Here is a 24,015-nt window from a genome sequence, read left to right on the forward strand (position 1 = left end):
AAATGGGTATGGTGCTGTCTCAAGGACACGGTTTCGGTCGCATCTTGGTCACTTCGGTTTGGGATATGGGGAGCGCGGTTGGTTACTGGTTGTTGCATCTCTCTGACCCGATGTTTTTGCTGCCACCGTGCATAACCGTACTCGCTCTGGCTGTTGGGGACATTGCGAGTACTGTGTGGTGCACGATGCCGAAGGCAGGAAGGTCGGATGAGGATGTTGGGTTGGATATGCGGCCGCTCGAGGGGGTTCGGCTTCTTGATGAATTGTTTCGGCTCATTTGAATTACGCTGAGCACTCTGTTCAGTCTCCTCAGCGCGCTAATCTGCTCTCCTTTCTCATAGATACACCAATACGATCGCCGAGGATGGCGAAGTATTCGTTGGTAATCATTTGATGCTTCTTTTTGTTAGTCCTCTTGGATGGCCTGGGTGACTGACCCACTTCTTTGCAGGGTCGTGTTTTCTCTGATCTCACAGGCACAATGTGGCAGAAGCTGGCGTATTCGGAGACGAACTCGGATCACGATAAGTCATATGCGACGGGTGTAAAGGTGCCGTGTATACTCTTTCTTCCTTTTGAGTCGCTCGTCGTGGTTCCTCCATGGGTCACACCCTATGTTGTCTCAAGGACTTGGATTTGGTTCAGGATGATAAGACCGCAGAGCACGGATGGGGATTTGGGGTACACCCTCTCCGACTAGAAAGACCTTGCTGCGACCTTGCATAACCGTACTCGCTGTGGCGTTGGGGACATGGCGAGTTACTGCGTGGTGCAGGATGTACAGGTCAGGAAGGTCGGGGAGGCGTGGTGGGCTGGATATTTGGGGTGTTTTTTTTTAATGATTGTTCTGTTTCGGCGCCCTTTTCTTCCGCGCGTATTGACTGCGTTAACCTGTACTTTGACGCCTAGGCCAACGAACAAAGGCGCGATTACAGTATCCGTGGTATGTTTTCATCTGATAGTCTCTCTTGTGTATGCAGACTGACACGACCAGATTGATCCTCCCATGCTTCTGTTAGAAGTCTTTGAAGAATCTGTAAGCGATGACGCAGTACATCGAATGCAGACATAACTGAGTGGTATGAGCTTACTGTTTCACCCTTCATTCCGTCCATGAATTCAATAATTCGGGAAGGAACGTTTTTCCGGCACAGGGTAGGTAATCAAGGAACAAGGGATCCCTCCAGCCTTGTCTCGCCAGCCACCCATGTTCCCCGACAGGATCGCCAGCGGCCCCCTGCTCATGGCCCCATTCTTTCGCCCGTAAGGCATTAATGATTCAAAGTGGACCACGGCGGAACCGGTATGCTTCACAACTTGTTCCCGGCCCAACGCCTTCTGTACTCCGACATGTCCGCTGACAGGTCGTTCGTCATTCAAGTGACATCTGAAGCATGCCCGTCTCCGTTCACCCTCGGACTTCGAGGTTTGGATATCATTTCGGTCGATCGTTCCGCATTCTCGCCGTCGTCATGGGCTCACCGCCATCACATGCCTCGACTTCCGTTGCATAAATACTTAGCTTCCTCTGGATGTCTGAAACAACTTTCTTTCTATTCGCAGGTGTCGATCTCGCCCGCGACTTCTGGGAGCAGCAACATATCCGAGTGCCACGAAGATGACCCGACCCTGACGTTCTCGCCCCAACCCATGCTCATTCACTGGCATCAGAGAGACCGTGTTGCTGGGGCACGGGTCTCTCGAAGCGCCAGTGACTGAGCATGGTGAGACGTCGGAGGAGGGTCTGGCCCGCAAGAGACTCCGAGAGATGGGTATGTATACGGGGAACCTATGCCAGTCCGGCTCGATGTTGATCTTCGATAAGCAGACGGCCACTCTCACCGCAAGGTCAGGAAGACGATGGGAGGTGCACGTGTGAACAATACAGCCGCCCCACACCAAGCGAATACCGTGTCTCTCACAAGTCCGCATCGCAAGAGATGGTGCCTCCTCTTCACAATTTCAGTGGTCATTGTCGTTGTATATGCTCGTACATGTTGCATTGTCTCCCCTGTAAATGATAAATGGAAAGAAATCACAACACCGCCAGTCCTAGGACGCGTTCCTGACTCTCCAGCGTCAAATAAATCATTCTCTACTTCTCTGCGTTTGACAGTCAGTGCCACGCCGCAATGGGGGACAAGGGAATCAGGACGTACTCGAACCCATCTTGAACCACTTGGGCACCTTCTTCTCCGCACCCTGCATGAGTGTACTCGAGGACAGCCTCGGGGCGGGCGTGGAAGATCCCGAAGTGCTGCGCGAGGAAGGCTCTGCGTCGAAGTTTGGTGGCGCCGGAAGGTCTTCGGACAGCGAGAGAACAGAAGGAAGGAGAGGCGCAGGGACGGTGGGATCTACCGTCGCATGGTGTTAGGGGACTACAAAAGTAACGGCAAGACACCCAACGTACGGTTTAGCGCGGGATCTTCAAATCTGAGCAGGAGAACGGACGAAGGGGCGAGCTGTAGCTCAGCCAGGGAGAGATCGCGGACTTTCGGGTCTGAGTTCTTCAGATCACGTCTCGGGGGTTGGTCTGTAGGTCAACAAAGTAAGGATGCATGCATATAGAGTGGAAGGCATCTGGGAAGCAGCCGGCCACTCACAAAGGATGAACTTGATCGGCTTCACGTCGTCGCGTAGACATGACCGGACGAAGACATACACAGGCTTGATTCTGTCCGTGGACGGGAAGTGCTTCTCCAGCTGCGTGCCGTCGGGGAACTTCACTCGAATCCTCGTCTAGCCACCGTCAGTGAGTCCATTGTCACGGAGGACGAATCGGATAAACGTGGACGTACTGTGGGCCATCGTTCCCGCTTAGCCTTCTCCTCCGCTTCTCTCGCTGCCTTCGTCTTGAAGGGGGCCTCCGTCAGTGCTTGGGTGCGTGCGCTTAGCTGGGCTTGGGCGAGCTGCAGGTCGGCGGCCGTAGGTTGAAAGTACGAGTCGGGTAGTTCGGGTGCTGTCCAAGTCGAACGAAGGCAGGGAGAACGGTAGACACGGACGGTGAATGATCAACTACTGAAGCCAGAGCATTAGGGCGAGATGGACGCACGGGGCGACGCTGGTCCTGACTGTGCTGGTCTGAACACCTTGTACGAGACCGCTTCTTCTGTCGCTGGGGCCGTCTGCGCGGTCTCTGGCGCACTGTTTGCTGGTGTTTCGGAAGACATGGTGGTGATTTTAGGAGGAACGATGCGAGTATAACAGACGATGTATTGGAAGAGGCTAAGTTATACAGGCTTATGTAACGTAACAAGAAACAGTTCGGCGCCTACCAACCAAGGACGTCCAGCACCCACCGGAATCCAATGGAACCTGAAAGGATACTGTCAGTTCTGCATCAAGTACCCCCAAGATGAATAGTCAGGTAAAAATTAGTTGTCTCACACCGCCGATCCCAGGGCGCACTGGCGGGTGGCCCCTTTGGTGTAGGACCGTCGATACTCGAACGCAAATTACTAGTACAACATCATGAAAGAGATATTGCATATGAAGACTCACTTATTATCTCATGCGCTCGCCAGCATCAGTGAGCCAACTCCTACAGAATCGTGAAGGAAGAAGAGCAAGAGAAACATTAGACGCACCAACGCTAAAAAGCACGATGTGGCAGTGCTAGGTCACAGGCTGCCATTTATGGATTCTCCCTTCCCCTTCCGTCAGACGTACTATAAAGTCGTTGGCGACATATCTAACTGTTCGGATGGGCCAGCTGTCGTGCTTCACGGCGGTCCCGGTGTATCGCACGACTATCTGTCCGAGTTGGCTAAAGCACCTAACGGCACGGCCGTTGTCTTCTACGACCAGCTAGGTAACGGGCGGTCCGCTGCTCTTCCCAGCAAAGACATTCACTTCTGGACTATCGATCTCTTCATTGATGAGCTGCAAAACGTGCTGGAGTACTTCAACATCTCCGAGAGATACAACATCATCGGACACTTCTTGGGGAGCCACGCTTGCCTCGGAATTCATCACCCGCCGTCTGCCCTAGGTCCTGGGGCGCCTCGTGCTCTCAAACGGCCTCGCAAGTGCCAGCCTTCGAAACACAGGACGTGCAAGATTACCTTAAGGTGCACGAGGAAGCCGGTACTACGAAGAGCCAGGAGTACAAAGCGGCCATGAATGTTTTCTGGGAGACGTTTGCGTGCAGAGTCAAGCCGTTCCCGGAAGAGGTGGTCCACCCGCTCTCCATGGCGAACAACGGTACTAGAATCGATGTGAGTTTCTATGACTTCTCTACCCGTAAACTTCTAATCCACCGCTGGATGTCCGTGATAGGCTGCACGGCCCGACCGGCTTGCATGATAAATGGGACATTTGCGACGAAATATATCTCATGCGGCACGTCCCCACCTTGCTTATCAATGGCGAGTACGATCACATGACCGACGACGTCTGTGGGCCGTTCTTCTGGGGTATAGACAAGGTCAAATGGTGCAAGTTTGCCAACTCGAGCCACAAGCCCTAGTGGGAGGAGTGAGAGCGCTACATGGCGATCGTGGACGTCTTTCTATCCGAGTAGTGAGTGTTAGCACGATCTGATGACTGAGCTTCTTGTGGCGTAGACCCAAGGGGCCAACGGCCAGAAAACGCGCGACGGCAACCCCCTAAAGTGAACAGGACCCCGAAAGCATCACGTAAGAGAGAGGACCACCTTGATAAGGCAATTTGTGGCGGCTCCTCTTCTGCCTGGGTTTATGTTTTGTGTGCTTGATTGTCGGGAATCAACAAGCCTATGTCATCCATGTACACATAGGTAATAGCTTATAACTACTTATATATATCTTTGATCCCTAAGATCACATTGTTCAGTTCTGAAAGATCCCCAACACTTCTCAGTCAATGATATTTCTGCACTGACTCAGACATACAGGAACACCTCTCTACTTCCTGATGCATAAGACTGGTTATAAACAGTGCTTATAATATAGCAGTTCTCTTGACAGAGCTGTTGGTGGGCGCATATTTGCCAAAGGTCCGTTGTGACCATGCAACCGTAGGGCTTGATGGATACATATTTCTTCAAATTTGCCGATGTACTAGTATAGAAAGCACAAGATACTTTGACAGACTACAGACTCTACATGATACAATATACAACTGTAAATTCAAGACTACCAGCAATCCTTGCACCATTCAACGAGGACTGTTAGAAAAAGTCTCGCATCGCCGGTTTTCAGACACACTGCGTCGTTTGTCCGAATCAGGCAAGTGGTCTACAGCTCGCGTCCTCAGATTTTGCTTTTATCAAAGGTATAGCGTATGTCCTACCACTTCAAAAAGTATGTAGACCTGTGCTAGAATGCTACTCAACGGTACAGAAAAAGATTCAGATTTTAATACAGCTCTGGGAAATCGCAAATAGAAAGTGCACGCAAACCGTGCAAGAAAGTGAAAGTCGGGACCCCGTAAACTTGGAAAGGGACAACGACAATAGGGTTGACGTCGTCGGTAATACCCGCGTTGGCCCCTTGCGTAGACCTTGTATTCATTGTGGATATATCCCGGTACAATGACTTAATTCTATCCTTGTGGATCCTCTCGTCTCAGGCGATGTCACAGTATGTACGGACCTCCTACAAGCTCGTCGTCGACCTCTACAGCTGCGCAGATGGGCCACTAATCGTTCTGCACGGCGGCCCGGGCATCTCGCACGACTACCTCCTCCCCTTCTCCGACATCGCCCCGCCACACCCGTCGTATTATACGACCGGCTTGGCAACGGGCGCTCGACGCTCCTCCCGTCGACAGACGCGTCCTTCTGGACGACCGACCTCTTCGTCGACGAGCTCGCGCACCTGGGCGTCACGGGGAAGTACAGCATCCTTGGGCACTCGCGGGGCGCGATGCTCGCGGCGGGATTCGTCGTGCGCGGCAACTGCGGGGCCTGCACAGGCTGGTCATCTCAAATGGCCCGGCAAGCATGTAGCTCATGAATGAGGCGCGCGCGCACGGCTCCGCGAGCAGCCGTCCGAGGAGGTGCGAGCAGGCGGGAGACAGGACAAGTGAGGAGTATAGGGGGCACATGGCGGTGTTCTTGGGGACGTTTGGGTGCAGGGTGCGGCCATCCCCTGAGGAAGTGGGGTACTCACTCTCGCTGAGCAGCAAAAATCCGGCGGTGATCGACTCCACGTCAGCGCGCGTCATGACGTCGATAGGTGCACTACGCTGACCTCTTGCGTGCTGTAGGATGACCAACTCGGCTGGCCTTGCAGATAGGTGGGAGATCCGGGACAAGATCCCCCTGACGCGGCACGTGCCAACTTTGCTCATCAACGGTGAGTATGACTACATGACGGACGATGTTGTCGAGCGGTTCTTCTGCCAGTAGGGGATGGACAGGATCAAGTGGTACAAGTTTGCGCGGTCATTCCATCTGCCGTGGTGGGAGGAGAGGGAGCACTACATGGCCGTTGTAGGCGAGTTTCCAGGTCAGAACTTAAAGTAGGGAGATGCTCTGTTGCGCGCCCATTGATGCCAATATTCGTCGAGTGAAGTCAGGAGCACGCTAAGTGTAAGGTATCCATCGATTTGGTTCCGGGACTTCGCAGCGACACTCAGAAATGTGTCCTCCACCCGGCTTCACTACAATATGAACCCTCTGTTATATAACGAATGCAAGCTAGAATACATTAAGCCACACTTCTTCGTTCTTTCCTTTCTTCATTGAATTGCTCCATTGGACCTTCCATTTCGTCACGCCATGGTACAAGATAACGTCCAGTTGGGGGTACGATCACGATTGGGGCGCGCTGAAGTTGCCCTCCGTCCCTGGTATCTTCTCGTGGTCAGCCAGGTTTGCCTGCGCTTCATACACCGTCACGACTGGGTTTTCTTTCCTCTATGAAGTCGGGGTCAGCGCTTGTCCAAGTGACAGTAAGGTGGTGAAGGGAAATGTACCTCGTGCCAGGACCCCAAGAAGCCGATGTAGTAAATTCGGGTCGTATCGGCGCCTTGGGAGGCGGGGAAGAACAAGGTGATGGAGGTGATGTTGGAGAACTTGGCAGGCCTGGGTCACATACATGAGTATGGAGAAGGTATCAGCCCGCCACCAATAGAGCTACGTACATGACGGAGTACTCCCCCACTTCCCTACCCTGCGCCACCGCGAACTCTTGCGTCGGCTTCTTATCCGTTGCGTCCGAGAAATCAAGGTTGTTCTCGTTGGCATACTTGACACACGTCGTTAGCTACTGTCAAGCGCGTCGAGTAGCAGAACGGGGCATACCAATAAGACTTTCGCCGGAGTCTGGTTGGCGGGACCGCTCTTGATGAGGACGGCGCGGAGTTTGACAGAGCCGGTGAATGGGACGCGTATGATCCTTCAGTGGTCGCAAGTGAAGTTCGTAAAAGCAGAGGTGATGCTTGTGAGCGCAAATGAGGCGTCGAAAAATGTCGGGGATGGCGGTACGTACATCTGATCGTCCGCGTCCGACTCCAGATACTATCCGTCCGATCAGGATTCCAACCCCACTCAACAAAGGAGCACATGAATACCACTCACTACCACCTCATCAAGGCGCTTATCCCATGGCTTGATCACCTCCGGGCCCTCCTTGTCCGCATTGAGTGCCACGACGTTCGGTCTGTCGATGCGGATGTAGAGGTTGTCCTTGGGCCCGCCGGTCTCGTCATGGCTGTGGCCGTGATCGTGGCCGTGGTCGTGCGCTTCATGGCCGCAATCGCCTCCGTGACTGTTATGCTGGTCGTGCGACATGGTGGGTGTCTGTGCGAGTGCTGTTTGCGCTGTCTTTTGTTTCAAGACGAATCAAGCGGTGACGTAAGCCCTAACCCTAGGCAAGCCCAAAGTGCGACACAGCCACTCCACCAACGTTAAGATGGTGGCGATTCTTCCGCTTCGCGTCCAGCTCAGTTCAGCGACACCGTCGAAAACAGCTCTTCTTGTCTGCGCCGTTATTATGAAACCGAATCCAAATGCAAATTAATGCATCGCCACGACTGTCACCTACGACTACAATGATGAATCCCTTCGGTCCTAATTCTAACGCCTCTTGGATGCCAGGGCCAGCCGCCAGGGCTTGGATGGCGGCTGGCATGCCTGGCTGAAATGACGGCTAGTAGGCAGTCGGCCCTCGTCAGCCAAGAGGCTGACATTTTGAAGTGCATAAAAGGCTGTGAACGTAGAGTATATTCCATAGTCCATACCACCATCCTGCCAACCTTGCATCCTCGCACCCACCACCCACACCACATCCACCCAAACTTCGGTTACTGTTCCTCTCATGGAGATACGGGTGTCCATCGAGTTCTGGTTTCTCTACACCTTCGTTGCGCTCTTCTTCCTGTGTGGGATGGTATTGGTCTTCTATTACCGGATTGTCCCTGCTATCAGGGCGATCTCTTGGTTTGCTCCATCTGGCCACCACGCGGTACCCGCTGTGCAAGGTACAGGCGCTCGTGCGTCGATCATGTCTGTAAGTAGAGTTCGGTCCATCTGTCTTGTATTTGGAACCGACACTTCCGTACTCAGTGGTATACATGGTGCGAAGATAACTCCGTTTACTCCAAGAGCACACGCGATTACAAAGCATGGATAAAGGGACAGGTAACGCCCTTCGACGGTGCCTATCCATCTCATGCTCATCCCGCATGTGTAGTGTGTCGCCTTCATCCAACTCCCAGTCAGGCTTAAAGCCTCCCTCGTCCGGCTCCGCCCTCCCAAACCCTCCTTCAAAGGGTTCCTCACCACGCCCTCGGGCACGGCTCTCCCGCTCTCCTACTCTACAGACACCGCCTCCCCTCCCCCCAGCCGCCTCTCCCGCTTCCTCCACTCCCTTCGCGTGCGGCTCAGCTTCACCTATCGGGGCAAGCAGCCCGACACGCGCAGATTCAGCGGCAAAACATGGCTCGCGTACGTCAAGCAGAGCATAGGACTCGAAGAGCCAGCGCGCAAGGCCACAGTACCCATCGTGCCCCTGTCGGCCATATCCCCGCTCTTCACGCCCATCGCGCAAACGCCCACGCTCGTCAACCAGTGGACCGCGCCCGCCATTCGTGCGCCTCCACGCGTCCACATGCAGCTCAGGTCTAGCAAGCGCGCGAGCTGGCCGGTCCCTCCGCTCAAGGCGACCCCGCCGCCCGCCGGCAACCCCATGTACCGCGTGGCGCTGAAGACTGGGCATGGAAGGCGCAGCAGCCTGCCTGCGAGCTGGAAGGTGGAGAGACCTGTGGCGGCCGAGTCCGTCGCAGACACGGATATTGCGTATGCCGCTGTCCTGTTCGAAGACCCTCGGGAGGTGTCCGTTCCTGAAGTCGTCAAGGAGGCCAGAGAGACTTGGGCTGTAGAGCCAGTTATCCGCAGGGAACACGCGCCCGTCATTGTCATCTCCCTCCCTACTGAGGAATCCTTGGTCGCGGAGGAAATAAAGCCCATTCTCACCACTAGCACGCCCGACTCCGACTCCGATGCTTCCTCTTCCGCCGAGTCGTCCACCGACGGCGACGACGTCTCTACCATCGTCGCGCAGCTTCCGGAGCTTCCATCCAAGCCCACCATAGATGAGACGGAGACGGGCAAGAAGCGCGTGCGCCGCCAGCAGCCCGTCCTCGGGCGCGTCGCTATTCCCGTCCCTTCCCCCAAGAAGGCTGCGACGGAGACGAAGAAGTTCAAGCGCCACGCGGAGGCGCAGTGCCCGAAGGCTGCTGGTGTTACCAGGCCTGCCATGGTCAAGAAGGCTGGTGTTGGACGGGGCGTCGGGAGGGGCGCCGGTGTAGTTGGAGGAGTGCGTGCCCCCAAGAACGTCGGATGGCGTTAGGGGATGAACACCGCGCAATAACAGAAAACTCAAGATGTTATATATGGACGTCGACTCGGTGGACGCCCGAGATACCCTTTTCCTATTTGGCCTTTCTTTCTTTCTCATAATCCGGGACACGTTCGTCTTCCTCAAGGTGCCGAGCGACTTTTCTCTCTCCCTTGGGCTTTTGGGGCGTCGCGCGACTACTACTCTGTGTGCTGGTCCCAGTCGACTTCCATACTCTCTTCCACCATCCCCCTCACTCCCGAGTTCCCTCATCTCCACACTCATCTCATCCAAACCCACGAAGGCATCAAGCTCAAGACCACCTCAAGACCAGCCACCCACCAACATCAAGATGGTACGCGCAAGCCCTGATCAAGCATGGACGTGCCGTCACCCCGCGCCGGACGCGCGCAGACCGCAGTGCTCGGAGATGGGGGACGCCCCGGAGAGCCGGTCGATGTTTCCGGTCCCCTAGTGGTGGTACTTACTCTTTGGTTGCTGGATGGCCGCACGTTCTCTCAAGGGGCGGTCTTGCTTCGGTGTTTCTCGTGGAATGGATGAAACTGGGTTGTTGTTGGAGGGGGGTGGGTAGCAAGCGAGGGTGGAGGCTTGAGTGTGTGAATAGTCGTGCCAGGGGAGCTGTCTGGAGTGGTTGTGGTCTGCCGATATCGATGTTGTCTATAGTTCCTTTCAATTGGGCAATTGGGCAATTTGGGTTGTAATTGATCCACTAGAAGCAGCAAAGCAACCTGTTCGGTCTGGAGGCCTTAGAAATCGCTTTGGAAGATGGTATACTAAAGTGGCATTTCCAATCATTGAATAATTGGAAGGAGGCACTCGACCAGGATGGCACCATAATAGCCCTCGATCAAGAGAAAGCCTACGATCGCATTGACCATAACTACCTATGGACAACTCTCCAATCCTTCCAACTCCCCAAACTCTTCATTGCAACAGTCAAGACCCTGTACTCCCATGCCTACACCTCTGTGATCATAAACGGCATCCTCAGCTCCCCCTTCCGGGTCATCAGAGAAGTCCGACAAGGTGACCCCCTATCCTGTCTGCTGTTTGACCTAGCCATCGAGCCCCTTGCCTGCCGACTACGTGAATCAGAACTACTCACCGGATTCTCCATTCCCGGAGTACGAAACAACATCCTGGTAACCCTCTTTGCGGCATCAGGAAAAACCTCCCCCGCTAATTAGACCTCAAGTCTAGCTAATTACTTCCAACGACGACTAATGCATCTTTCATGTATTACAGTAACTTATTCTCCGATCCGGGCTGTGGATGATATATAATTGAAGATAATATTGTAGCATTAGAACTGTGTTATGTAGCTATGCCGGTCCACAAAGGGATTGACATAAAATACCACCGCATCATCCAAGACCGTACTCGAAGACCAATCTCGTGGCACGCTTGGACCCCATTTAGGATACAAGTGGACACTCCGACGTATCTGCAACACGGGAATGACACTGGCGAGGCGATCACTGTTTCGAACAGATCGTGACACTTTGTTCAGCCGACTATTCGGTTCTGGTGACCTGCTGAAAGGTGTAAACCATTCGACGTATGCGAGGTGCTTTGGTGGCTGTCGGCGAGGGAACAACGCAGCGATGGCTCGAGGCGGGAGAGTGAAGACTACTCGGACTTGAGCAACACGGTAGCCTAGACACAATTAATATCACATCATGTAACATATGACTATGTGACGACGTACCTGTGAGCCCCAACTCTTTTCCCGAGCCAAGGTTCACTAATACAGTATCAAAGCGTGCAGGCACCGGCCGCCCGCGAGGATCTGACTTTGCGGGTCGGACATGAACGGCATCCAGGGTTTCGACTGCTGATCCAACACGTAGTAGGTCCTCGTTGGTAAACTTGATCATGTGGAATACGGGCAACGTCTGGAATGGAAGGAAGACATCTCCCGCAGCATCCTCAACTTGTGTGGGGGTGAATGATGGATGGTTGTACTGGGCTACGAAACGCGCGAAAGCATCCACGAAGAACCGCGCACCGTAATCCTTGCGCATCCGCATAAGGGGTACCGCCTTCAGCGTGGGGTGCCGTGCCATACGAATGTGTGTAGTATTCGTTCGAATAGGGACCTTTGGAGCCTGAGCAGGTAGGGGAGAGTCTGCGAGACGCCATGCCACATATTGCGTATGATGAGAGACCTTTTCGCGACACTCAAGCCAGATTGTCATTTGTGGGTATTCGTCTTTATGGTTTGTCGCACGGTAAGCATCCTTCGCGAAGTCAATGTGGAGGCGTTCGGTGTACTCCGTGTTGTAGTTATCTGTTGTTCCAAACAGCTCAATGGACATGAAATAGTGGAGGAGTGCATGTAGCTTGGGGATATTGAACTGCTCCCGAATCTCAAGCTCAACAAAGATGTCCTTGTCATTGTGGAAACGACGGAGAGCCTCTCGCATCACATCAAGAGTCTCATTGGTATGGACGGGGTATTGCGCAAGGTACAAGAAGTCGAGAAGTGCTCGGACAGCCCTCACAAGCCTCGCAGACGCACCGCGACGTGGTAGCTGTACATCCATGACAAGTCCGAGGAGCACCTGGCACATCTGTGCATGCTCACGTCCGGTAACTCGACTGAGGGAACTAATTCCCTTGGCAAAGATGCGGATACCGTGATTCGGAGGGAAGCGTCGACAACGGGCGTCAACCTCAGCCGCACCGCAGGCCTTCGTAACCCAAGAGATGACGTGCTTGATAACTCCTTGATATAACTGATGTAAGATATCCGGGGTGATGGATTGGTATATATTGACGTATGGGAACTCCTCCCAGAACGGGTTCTGGATAGGTTTAATACCTGCAAGCTTGCATGAGTTGACAAATGTTGCCGCACCATCCGATAAGGTAGCCAGAGCATCAAGAACTTGCTCCATATCCCGTAGAGTGTACTCCGCATCTTCATCATAGTCGCCCAATTCATCATGAGGAACAGGGCACTTCGGACATTCACCTGTCTTGACCGCAGCAACAAGCAGCTGTTCGGGGTAATCGCCCACGAAGGCAGCAAAAATCGGATGGCATCGTTGACAGACACCGTCACCGCTAACCATGGCAAGTCCTTCCTGCCCCGCTGTCTTCAATGGCTGCAGAATCCGGCGCACACAAGAATGGAACAGGTTTGCGAGGGCACGACGTCGAGCAGCCTTATTAGTGAGGTGATCAAGGCGGGTAGTAGGGAGATAACCGAGGAGAACATGCCCGCCCCTTGACGGCTTACGGCGGATCTCTTTTGGGAGGTTCCCGATAGTCATGTAAATTGGGTACGCAGACTTGTTGCCGAAAAGAGTCACTTGGGTCTTATCGGTGGAAATAATGACAGGTATGATGGTGGCACCTGGCATGTTTGCTTCGACAGCTTTCTGTTTGTAATGTGATATCAGGTCATGGGACGGAATAATGAAATGAGCTGAGCACTTACCTGTGTATTCCACCACCATTTACCGGTATGCATGTCGAAATACATACGGTTGGTACAATTCTCATCGGTGTAATGGCATTCAGGTACAAACACAAGATGTTGCGAGAATTCCGGATCGCCGTAGAGCGCTCGGATGCATTCAATAACGTCGCGATAGTATACTTCGAAGACTTCGCCGCCAAGCAGGAGCTCCTCACGCCGGAAGCGAGGGCGACGGCTTGGCAGTGAGTCTATCTTCTTATTGAGCTCATCCGCGGTTTTGAACGATAACCCCAGCGCCTCGTAGACCTTCTCAAAAGCTTAGGGCACATGCAACGGGCACTTGACAGAGTGACTTACACCCTCTATTTTCAACAGCTCAGTCAAAGCGGTGGAGCCGGGCCCACGCAGCTTCGCCCACCTTGCGACCTCCCAATCGAGCTTGGATACGAAGGGAGCCCAAATATCATCTTGCTGGCTCCCAAGTCGAGTGTGATAGCTATAATATTCTGACGACATTGGGTTGGTGGGTCGAAGGGGCTGGCCAGCACAATCAGACGGAAATGGCACAATGATAGACTTCCTCAGTAAGTCTCGAGCAACTCGTTCACTCTCCCGACGGGCCTCGTTTGTATCCTCTGAGTCAACGCCATAGCCATCATCGCTTTCAGGTACAGCTGGGGCATGAACCGGGGCTGCTGGCTCTAGGTGTGGCTCTCCCAAGTCTGCTTCCACCGCCTCGTCATTGTCTGAACCCACAGAATCAGTATCTGACTCTTGCTCATCCCCAGAGCTCTGCACGATATCGTCAAAGTCGCCGGGAGCATAGTCAGTTCCGAAGAAATCACCACCAAAGATAGGTGGGGGGCCAGTCGAGACGACTGATTCCTCATCCTCACCCGGAGCCGATGGGCAATCGTCATCGATTCCAGGCATATAGGCATGCTGCACCTCGTAAATGGCCCGGCATGGTGGGTTTGTGGTCTTGCCAAGGTGTTGGGTGTAGCCACGATCGCTGAAAGTCCAATTACAGCCTAGACACTGTACCATCCCTAAGACACATCGAAGTTGCACTCTGATAGCAAAATTGGGCTACAACGCCTGTGTCACCACCACGCGACATGCGCCACCAAGGCCGTATCCATCTGCATGCGCATCTTTCATATATTGCGCTTCGGGGATAACCGGCTACTCCAAACATTAGCAATAAGGCTCCAACCATTTAGTTTACGTTTACAGATTCTTGTAAACTAAACATAAACATAAACAACCAGTAAACTAAACAGTAAATAAACAGTAAACAGCCTGTTTCGTATGATACTGAGGTAAAGTGACGTCTTGCTCCCTCTATAATGCCCGGATGCCTCCAAGAGCTCACGAGAGCCATACGTGGCATAGTCTAACATACTGGGAGGACCGTCGAAGCCGGTTGTCCTTGTGGCTCGAGGGTACCCGCCACTTACCTTAAAATAGACTACCCACGAGGGAGGTCGGTAAGTCCCGAAGGACCGACGAGGCATCGAAAACCTGTGGCACGGGGAGTACACTCTCCTGAGCCCTCCAAGTTGTCTGTGAATTGAACATGGACAGCCTATACGAGCTTTCCGTGGTGCCAGATCAGCTCAAGCAGATGTTATATTTAACTGTTTGTTTACCCTTTATATACTGTTTACCCCGGGTTTACTGGCTTGGCGTAAACAAACATAAACTTTAACACAAAAAAACCATTTAAAACAGTAAATAAACTAAAAGGTTGGAGCCTTAATTAGCAACCACATAAACAAAGACAAAGAGCCCACGTACGATCCCGTAATCCCCTTTTCTTTTCAACCCCCAGCGCACTCCCTCCCTCCTGTCCTTTCTTATAGCCTCACCACTCGTTTAATTTTGTTCTCAAGTTTATTTCGCAATGTCAAAGCCAGGGCGTAAACCCGCCCACGGGGGCACGGCAACTCGGCAACGGGGTTTACATCTCACTACGACAGGTGTCAGCACCAAGACGGCACCCGAACTGTCTGTACCTGCCCCTGCCCAAGAACCCACTCCAGGTCTGTCAAAGGTCTGACGGATCATTATATTATACAGAGAGCTCACCGCTGTTACAACCTTGATAGCTTCGCGAAACGCTAAGACGAAGGCCCTGCAAAACCAAGTGTCAGTGACATGGCCCGGGATGAACGCATTATGAACTTACCCTATTACAATGTCCAGTCTGGCTGCAAGGCCGCAAGCGTGCAGGATCCGGTGCTACAGAACCCGTCAGCAACTCTAAGAAGAGCAAGTCGGCAGGTAAGTCGGAATGACGCGGAGTTGGAAACGGATTAGACGCGGAGCCGGAGGCGCCAGCGCCGGCTCGCGATACTGATCTGTGGGTACATATTGCAGGTAGTAATGGCCACGGGCGGTCTGCTCAAGAGAGTATGTGTTAGTTACTGAACGTGGGTAGGATGCATAAACTGACTTCAACGTTGGTAGGTGAAAAACAACGCCGCACCCAATTCCGCGCCGCGGTGATCAACGAAGCTGAGTCTGCGTCGGACGATGACAGATCAAGCACCCGCACACCGCTAGCAGGTATGTAGTCCTGCACATCACAATCATCCAAAGTAGTGACTAAGTCTGGGTTAGGTGATCATCGAGCTCCGCGCGACGCCCCTAAACTCACCACTGGCAAGTCCAAACGCCCTTCGACTGCCGTACAGGTGGGCTCGAGCGACGAGGCAGAGAGTGCCAGTGGTAATGAAACAGCCTCAAATGTTGATGAAATCGATGAAAACGAGGAGGACGATGAATGGCTCGATGGTCTGGAGCCACGTCGCCTCGAAGAGGAGCTGAGTAAAGAGGTGCGTGGGATTAGAAGTAACCTTATACCTCCGAGTCGAGTCGGTTTATCGACGAGTCACACGCTCTTCACAGGCTACCTCGTGGGCGCAGGTGGACCTTGAAAATTTCAACGTGCCAGCGCAAGACCCGTCCGAGACAGCAGCTCACAGTTTCCCGGGTGCAGATGAGCTCTTCGACGACGACGACGATATCTTACCGATAACACCACCGAGGCGATCGAAGGCCAGTAAGCCAGCCGCAAAGGTACTGTTCTTTTGTCGGTATCTCACTGCATTGTACTGATGTATGAACTGGAGGGTAAGCGTCAGCTTGCTCACGACGCTGAGGTATGTGCTGTGTATGTTCATGCCACACTCCTAACGGATGTATCTCCTTCGCAGGTGCCACACTTCGCTACCGGCCTCCCAGTGACACCGGCAAGGAAGTCGTCAGGGAGGAGCGGTGGTCACGGAGGTCCCGCTGTGACCTTTGCTGTATCCCCGTCTTCCCTCAGGTTTGCGGGTGACAATGAAGATGAGGACCATCATGAAGAGTCTTCTGATGAAGATGAGGCGGGTATTCTGACTCCCGGAGTGGCTCTGCAGGGCCCGACCCCCACCGATCTTATATTCAATGAAAGGGGCCGTGTTAACCTTAGCGATCAGTCCGACGATGTGAAGGCTGTCACTCGTGAAGCTATCAAAGGAGTAGCTAAGTACCTTGCATTCACTGATGCGTTCCCCGAGATTGGCGGGCGGATAGTGCTGTCTCGAGATTGCCTTGTGACAGCTGCGCGAGGCAACCCAAGGTACCAGCCCATTCTATTGCGCCTTGTCAATGAGGAAGGGTATGCTCGATCACTGAGCAGGATTGTGAGTTCTGATGCTCACACTGCGACACATAACTAATGGATTGTGACAGCCTGATGGTCGGATTAGTACTTCGCGCCGCAATGCTTATAACGTCGGCTGCAATCATGTTGTCGGGAGCTATGGCCTCACCCCCGGTTCGGCGTGTGAGAAGCTCGTAGTGGGGCTGCTCAAATCCCAGAAATACATCTTTCCTGGTGATGGGCTGGATGTACGTGATCGTTTCCCCGTGCAGGCTGGTACTAATTTTTCGCAGAGACTTCGCAAAACTGAACCATACAAGAACCCTGCCATACTCGCCATCCTGTCCGCACTCTACTTCTCTGGGTCCGGCGCGCTTGGGATGAAACACCCCGACCTGTTCACGTCTACGTCGCTCACAGATCCCGCACCCGAGATCCCCATATCTATGGTTGCCCTTGTCGCCACCACAGTATGTCTGCGCGGCATGCTATGTTGACATATTAACTGATCTGCAAATAGATCCATAACGCGCTGATGGAGTGGCAGTCGGGCAAGCGTCAGGCACGGGAGTTCTCGGCACTCAACTGCGGTGACGTTTACAGGACTCATGTCGAGATTCTTGAAAAGATCAAGGTGAAGGCCCCCGGCTTCTTCCATCAGATGATGGTGGATATATATCGTCGTGCACGGTAAGCTTATGCTCGACTCTTTCTCGGATGACACTGATAGCTTGTGCAGTGCCGCAGCTGTCGCCGAGGTACGCGTTGACTCCGAGGACAGCGCCTTCACGTTCATGGATCTATCGGGGTACTCATAGTCTTCCATTGCTATCTGTGCTCCTTATACCCCTGCATTTCTTTCATCAGCATGGTGGTGTATGCCTCCATGATACCATTGTGTGTTGTCTTCATCATCAGTTGACTTGCTCTGTTGCCGATGCCTACCTCTCCCTCCTTCGGTGTGTTTCATATACTATAGCAAACTTCATGGACAATGCTGGCAGTTATTTGTTGCCTCCCCGTCGTATCTTCATACATCAGGAAAACCCTCCCGAGCTAATTAGACATAATTTACACACAATTATGTATGATGCCAAAAATCCATCTAAAGGTCGTATAATCCAGAGTGACCAACAGCTAATCTACATGACGCACTTCTGTGAAAGTAAGATACATCTTTTAGCAACTCTGCAACACGGTCCTTCGTCTACATGTTTGTGCAGTTCCCTGCAACTGCAGCTGCCTAGGAAATGGCAAGGGTAAACGCATAAACTCGCGCGCAAACCCTCATCGACGGGTCCGGTACGGGTACGCGGCGACCCAGGTTTCGATTTTGAGAGCGCGGTGGACGATGCGCGTTTTCGATAGTCGGTTCTCGGGTACGGCGAAACGCGTCCCGTACCCGGACCCGCTGGTACCCTTACCCGCGACCCGCACGCATTGAGGATCCCGTGCCATGCTAGTCTTCGCGTTCACTGAGATGCGGTTGCTCTTTGTATCAGCTAAACTACGCGAGTGGCGGGTGGTTGTCCTGTGTTGAGTAAATCTAGAATGTATATACGTGTCAGATGAATGCACATACCTTGACCCGCACTCTCCAACATATCCAGCATGCCATCCATCTGCGTCCATAGCACTATACTCCAGGTGTCTTAACATCATTTACGGTCAGCATGACATCGTCCACGACGTGCTCGCCGGCGCATTCGGAACCCTGCAACTTGTGCAACGCGAGATTTACCGGAGCCATCACCGATGAGGAACGCAAAGCCAGAGAATCAATATCAGAAGTATAAATTGATGAGTCTTCTCCTGCATGATATCAGCTAAGTAGCAGGAGTTTGGAGAGCTTAGAAGCACCTACGGCTGAGCTCTAGAGAGACTTGGACGGGACTCAGCCAAGACTCAGCGTGTTCTCGCCAGAGTCCGGTCATCCGGTTAGCTGTAGCCGGTCACATGACTTTGTTGATACCGTGTTTTGAACTCCGATTTAATCTGCCATGTTCAACATTCGCGCTCCATTCTTTCTCCTTTGCTGGCTCGCCGCCCGCCGTCGTCCATGTCCCCATCATTCCGCTCCCTCGGAAAAGGAGCTTTCGCAGCTCTGTAGTCCTGCGACTGACTCGTGTGCTCACTCGTCAGAGTCGTCTATACTCCCAGGGTTGTACCCATGCAGGGCCCATCGCGGGCGACTTCTCTGGTAGGTTCAACTTATCTTTTGTGCTGCCAAGTCCCCTGATGGCCTCACCCTGACAGGCTGGATCCCCGTCACTCCATTGACAATACCCGCCTTCGGTTCGACCGCCACCGGATCCTACTTGGCTCTGAACACGGCATCCACTTGATAAAGTGCTGACAGGTGTAAGATGATGCGTGTGCTGGTTTACAAAGAATACGGTCAGTTTGTGTCGATTCCTGTGTGTGTTGTGTTGATGTACTGGCTTGGCTGTGGTGCAGGTTGTGGACTACTCCTTCCATGAGAGTATAAGACTGCAAACACCTGGGTATGCACTAGTGAATGTGATCGGGGGCTGCTTGCGGGTTTGTGAGCAGCTTGTAAGTTAGTCAGATTGGTATGTGCTCAACATTGTTGAGCTGTTGCTGCAGTCTGACTGTGTGCCCCCCTTGCCACTAAGCCTGCTTTGCCGCTATTGTCTGCATATGTCATATCCACTCCCGAGATGCCTGGCACATATATTTGCGTTGTGCATGATGCCATGCTTCACTAAATATCTGCCTTGAGTAAGTGGTTGCTCCTTGCTGTCCATGCATGAGGCTAATGATGCCGTACAGAGACCATATCTCTTCCTTCCCAGGTCTGCATTCAAGGTGGTGTCTCATAGGTGTGTTCTGATGTCTGGATGATCTGCCTTACCAACATTATGTTGATGTCTTCTCTTATCTGATCCGATATTGGGAACTTTCCTTAGCCTGCTTTGAGGGGAAAGTGATCTTGTAGGCTGATGAGGGCAGGGAGATTGTAGTTACATGCCTGTTTGTAGCTACATCATGAATATATCTCAATACTCCTTGTGGTACCCCGGGAAATGATATGATGTGATTGCGACATAATTGCCATCTAATATGAGGTGATACAGCATAATGGTCATAATTATGTCTAATTAGCTAGGGGACAAACCTAACTTGTCTAATTAGATAGAATGGCATAATACAGCTAATCCTGCATAATTCTGCAGGATTAGACATGATTAGACATAATTAGCTCAGGAGGGTTTCCCTGATGTATTCTATACTGTATTGCACATCCGAGTCTGTCGACAATATAATGATTTTTCATAAAAGCTCCTGCTGCCTGATGTGTGAGAATGATCAATGATTATGATGGATTCGCACTATTTAAGATCTTGCTTGTGGCTAATTATATCTAAGCCATCGGGAGGCTAGCCTTGACTTGCTAATTAGAAGTAATGGGCAAATGTGCATTATTAGCTATAATGAGGTATGTTTGGTCCTAATCATACGCCGCAAGAGCTAATAAGTGCGGAGGGTTTTTCCTGATGGGACGACACCACGATCTACCTCCGTCAAAATGACCGCTTCGACCACCTCACGAACCTTCTCGACACCTGGTGCTGTGCATCTGGGGCTAAATTCAACACAGAAAAAACTGAAATAATACCAATAGGCTCCCTAGCACACTGTAACCGTGTAATAATTATTAACAACATGCTGTCTCCATCCTGATGACCGACCCCTTGCCGCCTCTATCCATATTGCCAAAGATGGCGAAGCTGTCCATTCACTGGGAGCCTGGATTGGGAATAATGTCAACAATGAAACCCCCTGGGAACCAATAATAGATAAGATTACCTGCACCCTCAACCGCTTCCAATGCTCACACCCTACACTTCTCGCCAAACGACACATGCTACAATGGATGTTGAACTGGGCGCTGACTTAGCTGCCAGGTTCTACAACATACCAGAACGTACTGGAACCCTCTGGAACATTCTGGTATATTCCACTATTGTACAATGGCACGGAGCTCATGTGGGTCAGTGACATCATAGGTGGAGCTCAGTAGGATTATAGATATTCCATGTAGCTTAGTCAGCCTATGGGCCACAGTGTATATAAACCCTGCAGCTCTGCTGCCTAATGACAAGGGTTGTTCATACGAGCTTTACCAGTAGCTACAGCATCCACTCAATACAGGTGAGTTGTGTAGGGCGCATTGTGCGTGCTGCTGCCTCCATAACTCTTCATCAGGTTATGAGCCCAAATAGGCAGCTTGCGTCTGCGCGGTAACTCGCTGCAGCGCGTTGTGCCTCACTCACCTGTGCATCGCCCTATGTGCCCTCACAGGCTGCAGTGCGGCTTGATGCGTGACCATCGCCGTAGGTGCTGTTATCGGCAGCCATCAGGCTTGATGATCGATCCTGGGGAAACTCCCTAATGGAGCCAACAGCATGGAGCAGTGCGCCCTTATCGGGCTGCATAGCTTCGCTGATACTGATGAGATCTCGATACAGATTTCAGATCTCTCAATCGCTCCACAACAATGTTGAACAATCTGATCGCTGTTGTCCCCGTCCTTGACGGCTTGAACTGGCCTACCTGGTCCAAGCAAATGATGGCGTACCTTATGTCCCAAGGCCTCTGGGGGAATGTTGATGGCAGCATCACGCAGCCAGCTGTCATCATCTCCGGTACTACCAGGGACTCTACCGCTGCTGACGCCTGGAAGGAAAAAGATGTCAGGGCTATGGGTATGATTCGTCTACGCTGCTCTCCCGCCATCGCCTCCTACATAAAGGACAAGAAATCAGCCAAGGAAACTTGGGACCAATTGTCTTCCCTCTATTCGTCTATGTCCCTCGGCGCCATTTACAATGAGCTGCGGGGGGCCTTATCGATGAAGATTCCGGCGGATCAGCACCCTGCTCCAGCCTTCGCGAAGATATCCAGACATTTTGACACTCTGGAAGCGGCCAAGGTCAAGATTCCCACGGTTATTCAAAGTCTAATTTGCCTTTATGCGCTCCCCAGCCACTACGAGAACATTGCGCAGATGCTGGTCCAAGCTACCTCTGCTGACAACATGAGCATAGGTGCAGTACGTGAAGCAGTTACCACTGCTTGGGACCAGTCGCAAGGCAAGAAGCCAGAGAAACTCGGTGCGCACAAGATCTCGGCAGTGAAACATAAGCTGGGCGATCCCTCCTTTTCCTCGCAGCAGCAGCAGCGCCCTCAGGGCAGCAGTGGCAATGCGCGAGATGGGAAGAGGCACCCTTATCACGGCAAGCGCGCAGGCAAGAAGCGTCAAGGGCAAAACCATGATCACCACCATGCCCACGACATTCTCATCGCCTCGACTGTCTCCCTTCCTCCTCCAACCATCGCTCACGTCCTCGACATCACGCCTAGTGGCAGCAAGACTCGGACGGTTAAAGAGCAAGGTCCGTTCCACCCGCCTCCTTCGGCGGATACCCGTCACTACAATAATAAGCGGATCAAGAAAGCCTTCAAGCTCGCGCGGGACCTCGACATCAGTCCCACCGAAGAAGATATCAAGGTCTTGGACGCTCTTGTCGGGCAAGTCGACCCGGACCCGGATGTCGACATGGAGGATGCCGACTCTGTCGCCTCCAGCCGCGCGTCCAAGTGCGCTCGCTTTGAAGGAGTCGCTTGCGCGGATGACGCTGCGGACAGCGACCACGACGACAACCAGTCTATTGACTGGGGTAGTGACAAGGACCAGGGGGAGACTGTCAGTCTCGGCGACGAGGAAGACCTGGACCGCACTATCGCGGATGCTGCTGGCTTCGACCAGAACACCTTTATCGACGAGCACTACTCGTACGTGCCATCTTCCCCTTTACAGGACTCCACTGATGCGCCATCACAGTTAGGGCAGCATAGTGTAGATCTTAATCTGAGTCCTGTAACGTTGGCATTAATATATTGCACTCATGCGCAAACTTATGCTGCGTGTGCAAAATGTAAGGGGAAAGATAAGGCACAACAGGGTAACACCTGGATCCTCGACTTGGGGGCTTCTCGACATTTCACTTATGACATGAGTGACTTCATCAACTTTGAGGAATTTAGGCAACCTGCGACCGCGTCTACCGCGAATGGGTTTGCACGAATACTCGGGTTTGGTACGACTGTCCTGAATTATTATATCAAGGACGTCGGAAACATAACCACTCGGTTATTTCCAGTATACTATATACCTGACCTGAATATTCGCCTCATGTCACTCGGAGTATTGCTCCAGGATAAACTAAAAGTGTCTGGCAATGACCAACACATAAGCCTATATGAAAAGGGATTGCGCGAACCTCTATTCAGGTGTTTACCGCGGCAGCCCGGCGACACTATCTACAGTGTCAGTACAATTCCTGCACCGGATGCGTACTCTATATTCCCAACGATCTATGCGGTCGATTATGGGATTATGCACCGTCGCATGGGACACCCTTCTAAAGAAGTCCTGCGGCAAGCTAGGGAACACACCAAAGGTTTCCCCACCAATCTGGAGTTTCCATTGGAAGACCCAGTATGCCCTGGATGTGCGGAAGGGAAAATGCCTTCTAAGGCTTTCCCACCATCCACTCTACGGGCTAAAGAACTGTTTGAGTTAATTCACTCGGATCTTAAGTCATTTCCCGTAGACTCGTACCATAAGTATCGGTACACAATTGTCTTCTTTGATGATTACACCTCCTATGGATGGGTCATGCATATGCGCTCCAAGGGTGCTGCAATTGCTAAGACTCGTCAATCTCTTGCCTACGTACAAAATCAATATGGCAGGAAAATTAAGGAGTGGATGTCCGATGCAGGGGGAGAATACAAATCTGATGCGTTCATTGAAATGCTCAAAGATGAGGGCATAAAAATCCGACAGAGCACACCTTATGCGCACCAACAAAATGGTCGTGCTGAGTGCTTCATTTGGACTATAATGGACAAAGCACAGTCAATGCGGCTAGAGTCCTGCTCACCTCCATCTTGGTGGGAATTTGCAGTAGACCATGCTGTTCACGTCTACAACCGGACCCCTTTGAAGCGCCATCAATGGCTGACTCCTTATGAGGTCCTGAATAAAGAAGCTCCTGACATCAAGCACTTACGTGTCTTTGGATGCGGAGTGTACGTCTACCTGCCTAAAGGAAACCAGA

The 24,015-nt window shown here is 52.4% G+C and overlaps 7 protein-coding genes across 7 annotated transcripts; 4 read left to right on the top strand and 3 right to left on the bottom strand.

Moving 5' to 3' along the window:
• Positions 1 to 1,942: 1,942 nt before the first annotated feature.
• GLOTRDRAFT_116769 (uncharacterized protein) lies at positions 1,943 to 3,170 on the bottom strand (the record flags this gene model as incomplete). The annotated part of the gene is made up of 6 exons (XM_007869273.1): positions 1,943 to 2,103; positions 2,160 to 2,354; positions 2,411 to 2,533; positions 2,604 to 2,739; positions 2,799 to 2,959; positions 3,053 to 3,170. The coding sequence occupies 6 exons, from the start codon at positions 3,168 to 3,170 to the stop codon at positions 2,096 to 2,098; spliced, it is 741 nt and encodes a 246-aa protein (XP_007867464.1). The 3' UTR covers positions 1,943 to 2,095.
• A 466-nt stretch (positions 3,171 to 3,636) lies between these two features.
• On the top strand, positions 3,637 to 6,400 carry GLOTRDRAFT_139519 (uncharacterized protein; the record flags this gene model as incomplete). Its single annotated transcript, XM_007869274.1, has 5 exons — positions 3,637 to 3,991; positions 4,030 to 4,217; positions 5,604 to 5,867; positions 5,930 to 6,132; positions 6,190 to 6,400. 5 exons carry the CDS (start codon positions 3,637 to 3,639, stop codon positions 6,329 to 6,331), a joined length of 1,152 nt encoding a protein of 383 aa, XP_007867465.1. The 3' UTR covers positions 6,332 to 6,400.
• A 98-nt stretch (positions 6,401 to 6,498) lies between these two features.
• GLOTRDRAFT_121980 (DUF1000-domain-containing protein) lies at positions 6,499 to 7,717 on the bottom strand (the record flags this gene model as incomplete). The annotated part of the gene is made up of 6 exons (XM_007869275.1): positions 6,499 to 6,841; positions 6,901 to 7,009; positions 7,069 to 7,172; positions 7,229 to 7,322; positions 7,416 to 7,444; positions 7,505 to 7,717. The coding sequence occupies 6 exons, from the start codon at positions 7,715 to 7,717 to the stop codon at positions 6,737 to 6,739; spliced, it is 654 nt and encodes a 217-aa protein (XP_007867466.1). The 3' UTR covers positions 6,499 to 6,736.
• A 526-nt stretch (positions 7,718 to 8,243) lies between these two features.
• GLOTRDRAFT_130520 (uncharacterized protein) lies at positions 8,244 to 9,776 on the top strand (the record flags this gene model as incomplete). The annotated part of the gene is made up of 3 exons (XM_007869276.1): positions 8,244 to 8,435; positions 8,492 to 8,566; positions 8,619 to 9,776. The coding sequence occupies 3 exons, from the start codon at positions 8,244 to 8,246 to the stop codon at positions 9,774 to 9,776; spliced, it is 1,425 nt and encodes a 474-aa protein (XP_007867467.1).
• A 1,312-nt stretch (positions 9,777 to 11,088) lies between these two features.
• Positions 11,089 to 13,728, bottom strand: GLOTRDRAFT_44196 (uncharacterized protein; the record flags this gene model as incomplete). Its single annotated transcript, XM_007869030.1, has 4 exons — positions 11,089 to 11,441; positions 11,494 to 13,171; positions 13,231 to 13,518; positions 13,570 to 13,728. The coding sequence occupies 4 exons, from the start codon at positions 13,726 to 13,728 to the stop codon at positions 11,089 to 11,091; spliced, it is 2,478 nt and encodes an 825-aa protein (XP_007867221.1).
• A 1,390-nt stretch (positions 13,729 to 15,118) lies between these two features.
• On the top strand, positions 15,119 to 17,988 carry GLOTRDRAFT_139522 (uncharacterized protein; the record flags this gene model as incomplete). Its single annotated transcript, XM_007869277.1, has 13 exons — positions 15,119 to 15,268; positions 15,324 to 15,363; positions 15,421 to 15,498; positions 15,595 to 15,627; positions 15,685 to 15,783; positions 15,838 to 16,052; positions 16,126 to 16,296; positions 16,350 to 16,379; positions 16,434 to 16,904; positions 16,954 to 17,112; positions 17,158 to 17,334; positions 17,385 to 17,554; positions 17,604 to 17,988. The coding sequence occupies 13 exons, from the start codon at positions 15,119 to 15,121 to the stop codon at positions 17,680 to 17,682; spliced, it is 1,872 nt and encodes a 623-aa protein (XP_007867468.1). The 3' UTR covers positions 17,683 to 17,988.
• Positions 17,989 to 20,386: 2,398 nt separating this feature from the next.
• GLOTRDRAFT_44243 (uncharacterized protein) lies at positions 20,387 to 20,569 on the top strand (the record flags this gene model as incomplete). Its single annotated transcript, XM_007869034.1, has 1 exon — positions 20,387 to 20,569. A coding segment is annotated over one exon (183 nt), but the record flags the coding sequence as incomplete, so codon positions are not given.
• Between the last annotated feature and the right edge of the window lie 3,446 nt (positions 20,570 to 24,015).

The sequence above is a fragment of the Gloeophyllum trabeum genome (assembly GCF_000344685.1).
Source record: "Gloeophyllum trabeum ATCC 11539 unplaced genomic scaffold GLOTRscaffold_00009, whole genome shotgun sequence".
NCBI lineage: Eukaryota > Fungi > Basidiomycota > Agaricomycetes > Gloeophyllales > Gloeophyllaceae > Gloeophyllum > Gloeophyllum trabeum.